Source organism: Charadrius vociferus, unplaced genomic scaffold (assembly GCF_000708025.1).
Source record: "Charadrius vociferus isolate BGI_N301 unplaced genomic scaffold, ASM70802v2 scaffold435, whole genome shotgun sequence".
In the NCBI taxonomy this organism is placed as follows: Eukaryota; Metazoa; Chordata; class Aves; order Charadriiformes; family Charadriidae; genus Charadrius; species Charadrius vociferus.
Genome location: NW_009648540.1, coordinates 392915 through 404339, shown reverse-complemented (window position 1 = coordinate 404339; position 11425 = coordinate 392915). Strand labels below are relative to the sequence as shown.

At 36.4% G+C, this 11425-nt stretch overlaps 1 protein-coding gene across 1 annotated transcript in view; it reads right to left on the bottom strand.

The window, feature by feature from the left end:
• Positions 1-4849, bottom strand: part of LYST (lysosomal trafficking regulator) — a 66201-nt gene extending 61352 nt beyond the window's left edge. Inside the window, exons 1-2 of the mRNA XM_009885933.1 lie at positions 4661-4849; positions 2246-2336 (exon numbers count right to left, since the gene is read on the bottom strand). Of these exons, the coding sequence (XP_009884235.1) occupies positions 2246-2336; positions 4661-4849 (280 nt within the window). The remainder of the gene's footprint in view (positions 1-2245; positions 2337-4660) is intronic.
• Between the last annotated feature and the right edge of the window lie 6576 nt (positions 4850-11425).

Genomic DNA, 11425 nt, shown 5'->3' with positions numbered 1-11425 from the left:
AGCAGGATACCAGCTCTGAGATCTCCTCTATTACTTTGCTATGGAAGCAGTTTTAGCCAGTTACTCAAGCTATATTTACTCTGTGTATACCATTTGACATATTCGAAGTCCACTATAAGCACTGCCAAATGGCCCTATGCCACAAGTGAAAAAAAATTAAGGGGTGAAAAAAGGTCTTTTTCAATTTGATGACCCACTGTCACTTTTTGCAACTCAGCTGCTACAGGAACTGGGTGCATTAACTCAGTCCCCTTAGAATGCATGAAGAAATTGTTAGCGTACCAGTGGTAACATAAAAACCAAATTTCTTTACTTCAAAACAGTGCAGATCTTCAAGTATACAGACCTTAGCCTTTACTTCAGCATTAATTGTTCCAAACACAAAAAGCAGAAATAGAAGTAGTGGATTTTAAGAGTCAGGGACAAGAGAGATGGAAAAGAATAAAGTTTAGTGTGTTGAATACTCCCACAAAAACCAAGACAAGAAAAAAACCCCAACTTTCAAACACACAGTACAAAATAGCAAATACAAAACATAAATTTGATTCAATGGGCAAGAAAAATTTGAAGAATAAAATGCAAGTACCACCAGTTAATTTGTATTGGTAAACTCAGATCATAAACTGCCAAAAAAGCAGGCAGAGAAAAAAGTCTGTATGTTCTTGGATAAAATCCATCGTCATTTTGAAGTAGTGACAGAATTGTATCTGGTGGCTTTGGCTAGTGAAATACCTAGCCTAAAACAACTGCAAGTAACCACCATCCAGTAAATGTAGTATTAAGAGAAGTCCGATAGTTAACAATACCAGCCCCCACCTCAAACCCCAGAAGACCACACAATAGATACAATCACTAATAAAACTGAAAGAAAACATGCTTCCATGTGAAAGCATGACTGTTTCATAAAGTCACAGTTGTTATGCTTAAGGAAGAAACATCATCTGCTTTGAAGGCAGGAAATTAACCAGGAATACTTTATCAAATAAAGGATATTTCCTGCATAGAAAGAAAAAAGCTGCCTAATACAGGTGGACTTATTTCAGTCCAAGAAAACAAAACAAAAACAGAAAGAGTTCTTAGTGAACAACTGGATACACATCATGTTTACTGCATCAGCACTATGAGAGGAAAATTTGTAAAAGCAAAACCTGTACATTGTGCACAGTGCAAAATTAGAACATCTTTTAACCTCTTTACACAACAGCATTTTAAACTAACCCTGGAAAACTCACTAAGCTCTCATAACATAACCAAAATGTTTATTTAATTCAATCACACTTGCAAGAGCATGAAAGAAAGATGTAACTAAGCAAACAAGAAAGTTTATTATATAGAAGTGCTATGAAACTGGCATTTTAAACACTCCAAGTCTACAAACATTAACAAAGCCCTTCAATTTGCACAAGTTTAAAATAGCAAAAATTGGGAGAATCCTTAGGAACTCTAACAGACAGGTAATTTCATTTGTTTCATCCTCTTTGTTTTATCCTCTAAAAGGGAAAAGAATTAATCAGACAAATGCAAGACCCTAAACCAAAAAAACCACAACAAACCCAAAACAAACTACACCAAACAACAAACCAACCACTGCCATTTCCTGGTTTAGTTTTTTTTGCACAGAATTTATTTTCTATCATCCCTTTCATTTCTTTAATTCACTTCAAACTGACTCTTTGGCAATTGAACCCTTGTGATTCAATTCCTCGATTAGCACATCAGTTTGACACAGAACATCATATTTTCTAAAGAATGCTTTAAGCTTATTTTCTACTTCCCACTTCTTCAATTTCAGAAGAAAGTCTGTCTTGTACTGTCTCTAGCATCAGCACATATTACTTTTTTTGTTTTTAAAACGAATCAGTATGTTTTCCCCTTCTACGCATCATGAAACACTTCACATTAGCAAAAATATCATATAATCTTTCAAATATCTTTTCCCCAAAAAATCACCTGAAAAGAAAACAAATCTCATCACCGTCAAGTTCAGCTAAACAGTAAGGCAAGCAATGCCTTTCACACTAACCAAGAGCCTTTACCTTCCCTGTACGATTTCATCTTCCTTGTATGCTGACAGAACATTGGTATTTGAGTTTAAAATCCCTGCAGAAACCACATTTTCACTGTAATACATATCATCCTCCTAGCCTAGAATGAAGTACTACTCTGTAGTTGGGAGTCCTAGGCTCTCTAGTAATACACAAACCACTTCCTCTAGGTCCTTAATACTGTAAGTGATAAGACATACCTATTGCTTTTTCTTCTTGGACAGGGATTTTCCACACCAATGGCAGAAGTGACAGGAGGAGGGTCAGAAGTTCTTCTCGACATGTCAGCTCCTATGTTAGAAACAGAAGAGAAACAAAAGTTTACATACTTTAAAAAAATGGATTAGCCTTCTTTATTTTACAAAGCTATTTAACATTCAGTTGCCCTCACCTTTCTGCTGTTTTACGCACTGAAAAAAATGACCTAACTGTGGAGTGCTATAATCATTAACTAGAGCCAAGCAGAAAGCACCTAAGATATTTATTACACCTCCAACTTTTTCTATATGAAGGTCTCCTAATCCCTCTTGTTGAAGGAACTCCTCCCCCAAAGAACAAAACCAGAAAAGTCAAAAGCAAATAACTTGTTGATTTAAACAAAGCCAACATGAAGCCCAAGACAAGGTTAAAACTTATATAGTTCCAAAAGCATGACTTTGAAGAACTTTATGGGAAACTTTACTTTCCCCAAAATGACACCTTTAAGCAAATGAAAAAAATCTTACATTTACCAAGTTGTGTTACTGACTCACAACAGAAAGGCTTTTTATTGGAGGAAAGAGGGAAGGTTATTCTTAATTAAAAAAACAGAATAGCCATCAAAATGCCCTCACTCCTACTTGGATTCTAAGACTTATAGACTAAGAATTTCAATGCAGAGAGGAACAGCAGAAGGCACAGAATTCAAACACAATTCCTTTACTGGGTGCTATGCAGCGCTATCAGGATGGTTTTGGTCTTAAAGATCAAAAATTTTCAAATACAAAAAGCTGACTCAGGCATTTTGGCACTTAACATCACGCAGGGATATGCAGCTGAGGCAACACCCTTCTCCAAAAATTCAAGGTAGCAATAAAATTAAAATGCACAGAGATAAGCAATGTACAAAATTATATTTATATATAACAAATATATACCATTATATATAGAGCTATATATAATAAATAGTTAATATTTGTCTGATGAGACTATCAATTTAAATGAAAATTAAAAAAATCTAAAACTACTGATACAATACAATTAGACCTGAAAACAGTTTTTTCAAAGTCATTCTCCCAACTCTCTTCTGCTATTAAAGGTATTCTCAGCAAGATAAATTAATTAGGAATAGGAACAAGCAATACAGCATTCAAAGCACAATAACAGTGGAAAAAGCAAAATATTAACTTTTCAAATTTCAGTGGTACGCTTCCAGAATTTGTCTGTCCTCATTAATCAAGTTCCTCTTCCCTCCACCTTCTTAAAAACATGTATTTCCTAGGGAAATAATTGCTGAATTGCTGATGTTGCATGAAGAATGCCACAAGCTTTTTTCCCCTTCTACTTCAGAATTAGGTTTTGATTGGAATGGAGGTACACGGAATCCCCCGTTTTCTTCCTACACAAAAGCCGTCTTTTTCCAGCAGCTCTAGTCCTGAAGCCTCTATTAACAGCAACTATGCAGAACTTGAGTGACATCGAAAAACCCCACAGCTCTAGAAGTGGTAAGGATTCTTCTTAGCAATTATGTATAATTGCAGTCTTGAGTATTTACTGTTTAGGTAGTGCACCTATGAAATCTAGAACCAAATCAGCAGACCTGACTGGAGCCTTAGCACAAGCCACCTCATGAAGGAAATGCAAACCTCCATGATGAATTTGACCAGCATTAACAGCTGACCTCACTTAAGATAAGGGCTGAATAAACTCAACTAGGATTCACTTGGTTCACTATTTTTAAACACTGGGATCTGCAGTTTCAAAGCATAAAGACTTAATGCACATCTCATCCTACCCATTGCTTAGTATATATCCAATAGTGTTGAAGAAAAATAGAAGGAAATGGACATCTGCAGCTAAAGGGATGTATGCTAAACTTCTTATATAAAAAAAATAGTATAAACCGATCACCTCTTCTAAAATGCTTTCTCTTCCAAGCTAAAGTTACAAAACATTTACTTTCTATTATGTTCAAGAGCAAGCTACTTAAAGAACAAAAATATATCTCATGGCCCATAAACAAAATAAAAAGGTGTATATTTTTATTTTATTGCCTCAAACCAGGAGGACCTTCTCAAATTAAAAACTGTCAGTTTGTGCTGCAGCTTCAGTAAACACTTCATGCCTCTTTCCACCCAGCTACTTCACTTGAGCTTCACACGTCCTAACTAATCAGAAGTTTAGCAACTATCAGCATCACCTGGCATACAGGTATAGGACTATGTTTTATTTTCCTGTTCTTGCTGAAGGACAGAATGCAACTGCAACATAGCCTTCTGAATTTCTCATCTTCACAATTAACTCATATGCTCTACCATAAAAAGGCAAGAAAACCTGCACCATGAACAACATGAGCCAGACAAATCCACACAGAAAGCTCAATACAAAAATTATAACCAGGTAAGAAAAACTATCACCTGATCAATAGTTGAGTTCAGTGTGGTAAGCAAAATAAACCCACGGCCTTGAACCAAGTATTGTCCCAGTGCTGCCATATGAGTTTCTTCTTCATCTTCCTTCGCCTCTGCCCTCTGTACCACTGCATTGCACAGTCTGTTGACATCCGTCAAGAATTCCCGTGCCAGTGAGTTACTGGCACTGCTCATGTCTGAGCTGTAAGTAGAAAAAAGTACAGAAATTAAATCCATCAGAAAATACATTCTTTATGGAAAAAAAGACTGCGGGAAGAGAGGACTGTTTCTTCGCAGCATCCCACCCCTGCAAAGGATGTCTGCAGAACTAATGTAGGGTGGAAGGGAATGGGAAGAATGAGCTTAGATAATTTCAGTTATTTCATTGAAACTTTCATGACCCCAAACACTCATTTTGTAAACCTATCAGGTAAAAGCCCATGACACACAGCATTCCCTCCCACTGCATAAATGGAAGCTAATGACTTCATTTCAGCTTTTCTTTGTAATCTAGATGCGGGCTTCAACCTTCCTCTGCTTCTAAAAGGCACTTGACCTCAAGCATAAGTGGCAAACAAGCCGCTCTTACACAGCATTGTACAGAAAACATGTTATTTAATAGTTTACTTGAACACATCTATCTTCTACCATGTTATGTATGCCAACAGTAAGCAGATTGTTTCAATGGAAAAGAAAAAAATTAATGAGTGAAGATAAATGTGGGAGTTTCAAATATACAATGCTTTAGATTCACCAGCTCTCACAGTGTTTTCCTTCAAGCAAGACTGAGTGGGTGGCAGTCACTACTACAGTGTAATTTATTCACAATATCATTCTACTGCACATGTTCAGGTGAAAATACCAAAAGCATGGGTACTGACTCCCAAACTGATTAATTTTACTTTAGATAATGCACACAAGACACTCAAACGTTGTCTATTCACTCTCTTGTAAAAACACTTTTTCTCTTATGCCACAGCATTCTTTGGTTGGTCAGCACTAGTATATGTTGAAACATTTAAAACAAACATTAAATCAAATGAGACAAGAAATGCAAGACTAGGCTGTAGAAAACTCAAGAGGATCACTGAGGAAGGCAGAACAAAACCAAGAATCAGCAACAGCAGCTATAGAAACAAGACAATCCACATAAAACCCAGTTAATGAATACTATGGCATGTTTAACTCCTTTTATTTCTGTATAAACAGCTGAAGTAAAATCTTTGCAAGTCAAATATTTTGATCACGTCCAAGCATAGAATATGCAAAAAGAGAGCTGAACAACTTTCAATATAACATTTAAATATAACAGGTGGATTAGTACTGCTTGATCAAGAAACATCTACATGCAATGATAAGGTAAAATAAGACCTTGTAAGAAAGACCACTAATGGTACAGAAAGCTCTTTTTAGTGGCAAGACTGAATACCCGTACATATAATGACATTCACTGCAGAACTAACAGGAAAATTCTTACCAGAATTACTTTGCCAGCTTAACACATTTATCTTCTAGATAGAAGTAAAAGCAAATATATTCTGGAAGTATTACCCTTGGTTCACCTGTTTTTAAGAAGAGAAAAATACATCATGGTTAAAATGCAATTTCTTTGTTTTTAAAACTCATGTTATGATAGCTATTTGAAGTTTTTTGAGCTTTAAAGCTCTAGTTTTCACTTTTAGTTTATGACTGTGCGCAACCAAAATTCTACTACAGAGAAAATAATTGGTGCATATAAGGGAAGTTAACGTAATAAAGTTAATTAGTTTTTAAAATGTAAAATGAGCTAGGTATGCAGGTTTCCCTCCAGAAACAGTGATCACTACCTGCACACATAATACTTAAAGCACTTGTAGCTCTAGATACAAGTGACAGATAGTATGAGAAACTGAATTGTGCAGTCAGGTACTGACATAAACACGTTTTAAACCTGTTCTTCTATTTTGTCCTGACAGATACCCAGCCTTTATTACATCAAGCACCAGAGAAGATGTAGTTAATAAAACTGAAAAGGAACAGTATTGTATCTGCTCTGTAGGGCCCACCAAAGCAATTTACAAGTTACTTCTCTTCTACCCCTTTAGCCCCCTCCAGTCCTAACAGAAGATCAGAACAGGCAATACTTCCACCCCCAAGAGGAGTACTTTAAGCTACCCCTGATTTAGCTGTAATTAGTTATGCAAAAAAGACTAAGATAACAATAGGGAGAAGCAATCTCCCAATTCACTCAAATGGTCAGAAATAACAAGACAGTTGCCCTTAGTACATGCTCTAGCAAAAAAGTCAGAACAAAACAAACTACACACCAGCCTTGCCTTTGTGAGCACTGCACAAAGGGAAAGTGATTGCTATAGAGAGTATGCATTCATATAGCCCCAACAGCCCCCATTCCTTGCTGTAAGCTAAACTGTCAAAGGGTTTATTAATTTTTCATTTTAAAACTTCAGGTTTCTCGTCTTCACACTTCCCCTCCCATCTTTAGACCATAGTCAATTTAAGAAAAGGAAAAAATATTTTAATCCTCCTGAAATACTCCTATTTACTTAAACAAGACTGAAATGCTCCTTAAATATGCTTTAAATCCTAATGCGTGGTTTCATCAATCTGGCTGAATACTTTCTCTGCTGTTTCCTATAAAAGAGACACCAGTAACTGCAGAGGCAATGTTTATTTCCGCAACCTCTCAGCATTTTTTTTTGCTACCGTTTTCAAATCTTGAACAAATACTAATTACTTAGCCATTCAATGGTAACAGGACTCCTTGACAGTCTTCCCTATAGTTAACTCAATTTTTTTTTAAACTAGTGTTAGAATATTTGAGTTTGGTGCCATTGAGTACATTTTAACTGAGTCCAGTTCCTAACAAAGCCCTAAAATTCCAGAAGTTACATCCACAGGTACATCAGGCATATACAGGGACAAACCATGTAAACTCATGTTTAATGAAGCATCCACAAATTGGGGTGTGCCACTTGCAAGCTAGTCTAAATGTTAAAATCTCATTCTCTGGACATGGTACAGAGCAAAAAATACATTTGCTATGAACAGGAATGCAAAGGGTAGTAACCAAGAAAAGCCTCAAAACCATTCAACTACAAAGGTCTCTAGGTGAACGCTCAGAAGACATTTATTATATCCACAATTATTTAAATCGGGGGCAAAGAGATGCAGATAGGAAAAGAGAAAGAATTTATTATTTTAGTATTCTCAGGTGGCAAGTAAATAAAATCTTCAACTTGAAACTTAAAATTGTGATGAGCATGAACATTACATAAAAGACCTCCTTAAGAAAGGAGAGAAACACTGTAGGTCCCCAGGCAAGCTCCTAATAATGGGCCCCCCTTTTGAGTGCTTGGGAACAACACATCCAGTCTCACAGCCAACCGACTTACCCATACAGCTAACATTCACAATTCACTGCAACTGAATAGCTTAAGCAGCTAGTGGTTTTGCAGTTGTACCAGACCATTAAAAGATGTAGAAATACACTGTCTGTCATGTTTTAGTGTCCTTCCATCTGAAACTTCAGTCTGCGGGTTTCCTGCATTGCTTACACTGTTACATGGATTTAACATATATTGCCATATTCTAGCAAAAAGGTGAATTCTCAACATCAGTGGTAAGATAAAGTACAGCTTTGTTGATGCTAATGCAAAAAGACATCAAGCGTATCTTCTTCATGCAAGAATTTAAGCTATAATTGGTAAGGAATTAAGATGCTTTCATTCTACAGTGCAGAAAAAATTGTAAAGAGATACCACGCTGGATAATGAAGCACTTCTTTTAGGACTTATTCCAACAAGCGCTAGCTACCTCTCAGTTTTACCTATTTCTTTTCCTGCAATTAAGTTCTGAAACAGACTGACAGCACAAACGTGTTTGGAAACAGTTTCAGATATAACCTCATTATTCATCCCATCTCGAAGCTAGAGACAAAGAACAATACAAGGAGAACTGAGAAATAATTAAGAAGCTTCCAAAAAAAGCTGCATACGCACAACCTTCCTCCCTTTTCTATTTGTTTCCTGACAAGTGATTGGAGGACTTAAAGCACATTCCTCTTCAAAAGAGCTCAGTGAACAACTTGCCCATCTGATGCTGTAACATCGAAAACACTCTGCAGAGGTGGGGGTTTTCTGGTTTGTTTTGTTTTTAACAACAAACACCCCCACTCTAAGGTTCCAGCTTGCTTGTCGCCTTCTCTTTCTGTTGCAGATTGTGCCATGCTGATACTACACCCTACTCAGCATAGCCTTTCATCTTACTCCAAGAAAGTATGCCAGCCAATTTGCTTTAAATAGGAACTACTCTACTGCAGAATTTTTCTTTTGTGTGAAGTGACACATCTTTAACTGCTGTGGTCCCTGATAATATGGAGCAGATGCTACACCTGTGCTGAGCTAGAGTGCCTTCACCTCTCTTTAGACTTCAGAAAGGTCGCCTTAACTAGAGGAAAAACTCCAAAACCTAAAACATCACCCAGGAACTAAGCCATAAGAGAGCGGCAAGAAATCTACCAGAATCTCAGTTCACTACTGCTGTGTACAGTCCCAATGATACGCTTAGTTTTGGAATACACACTGGGGCTTCACTGTGGAATACACAAGGCTTCACACAGCTAGCCCGGGAGGGGGGTGGGGGGTGGAAATCACATCCTTAAATTCCATTTCACCCTTTAGAAGAATATTATCATATTTCACAAAACCCAACTGTACTAGAGAGTATTTATTTCTAAAAGGAAAAAGGTCCACAATCTTTAAAAAAATAAGACTCAACCATGAATGATCCAACATTCACATATCTGCCCTCTTCATGCCCATCTTTCTATCATCCCCATAATTAAATCCATATCTCATCCGCCCTCTGGCCTCCTTCTGCACCAGCTCTCAAGGGACTGATTTTACTGTTTTCTGTTGTGGTATAAATCTATTTCTTGCACTTGAAACTTGTATTTTCTGTGGACTTCTTTCAATTTTTCTTAAGTTTCTCATCAGCTGAGAATCTTAAAGTATAGGAATGCCTTGTACTTACTTCAGTGAACTTTTAGCCTTTAAAGTAAAATACCAAGACTGTTCTTTAAATAATTTAAATGACAGAACTTAAAAATCAGACCTATTTAGCAGTCTTGAATACTGAATCATGAATATACTAACTTTATATAGTGCTAATGATTAGATGGTATTATCACTAACATCAGCACAACTTGGGAAATGAAGAAAATGCAACAAAAGCTTAGAGTCAGAGCTAGTACTCTGTATACAAGAGCAAACTGCACCTTTTACTTGGTTATGTTTTCAGCAATGCATTGCCCAGAAAGGCCTGGAATGTCTAGTAATGCAACAAAAATAGTAATTACTAAATTACTACAGCAGCATTGTAATAAAATGCAATACTAAGCCAAATGAAGTCAAAATCCCATAATACTAATTTAAATTATTGCTTTCAGTAACTGTTGTCCAACAGCTACAGCAAGAGTAAAGGAGAGGCAGAAAGTTTGGTGGTGGTCTCCAGTTCACACAACAGCGCAAATTAGTGCTCTAATAAACCTACCTCCCCATAGCCTTTTTTTTTTTAAAGTTAATTTTATAGTACTAGCAAAAAAGGAACTACTTAAACCACCTCTATTTGTTGTGAAGTAGCTGTCAATAAATTTCTTCTAATCACTCAGTAGTAAATATGGTATCAGTCCAAAATGAACATGCTACTGAGTGCTGTTCATACAGCTGCATAGTCAGGCTTGACTGCCTGAGTAAAACAAATTAATAAGGTACCTAAGGTATGCATGGCACATACAAGCCACCTGCAAGCCTTAATTTCCTGGAGCTCACTATGTTATCTTCAATAAAAGTAGTCCTGTCTACCAAGTTATATGAGCATCCTACTGCACTAAAGGAGTGATAGTCAGTCTCATAAGAAAAATAAAATTATGAGAAGCTATTTTACAGATCATGCAAAGAGGAGTAGAGAACGTATAGCTACGTGAAGTTGTTAATTTACCTTCCCTAGTTTTCTGTTTCAGATAAGAGAAACATTGACAGGCATGGCATGGCTGCAAGTCCTTTTGAGTAGAGAGTACAATGAAGTTGCATTTTTAGTAGGTATTAAAATTAACCCTTTGAGAAAAAATATAGTTTCTATAGGCTCTTTTACAATCCAGTTATTTTTGGCCTCTAGTTCAAAACTTGTAGCCCTTCTACCCATTCTCTAGAATAAAATATACAGGAATATGAGTCACCACTGGCCAATAAATGCTACATTTACTTATACAGTATTCATTCAATTTAGCAAATACTTGTCCCTCTCTCATTGCTTGTACGTAACATTTATTATCTGGAGAACATGCTTATGATCTCTTCAATGATTTTAACATTAATATGATTATATCAACAGTTACTTTAATCAGATTTACTTTGGGGTTAAACTTTCAATTTAAGGTCAACCTTCTATTAGCAGAGGACAACAGGCATGATGCACACTGGCACATTATTAACACTAAGATACTCCATAATAGGCTTTTGCAATTGTAGCACAGATTGTTGGGTTTATTGCAAAAACTAAGTTTACCGTGTTAGTAGCAGACACCAAATTTGACTGCCTTTTGTTTAAAGAAATTTGTTAACAATAAAACTAAGGGAATACTACAATTAATTCCTCTGTGCAAACTGGAGAAGGAAAAGAACATAGAGCATAAGAGAATGCAATAGAGAAATATGTATCTAGGATGGCCTGGAACAAAACTGGAACATATCCTATAGTGCTCCCTTGAGGTCT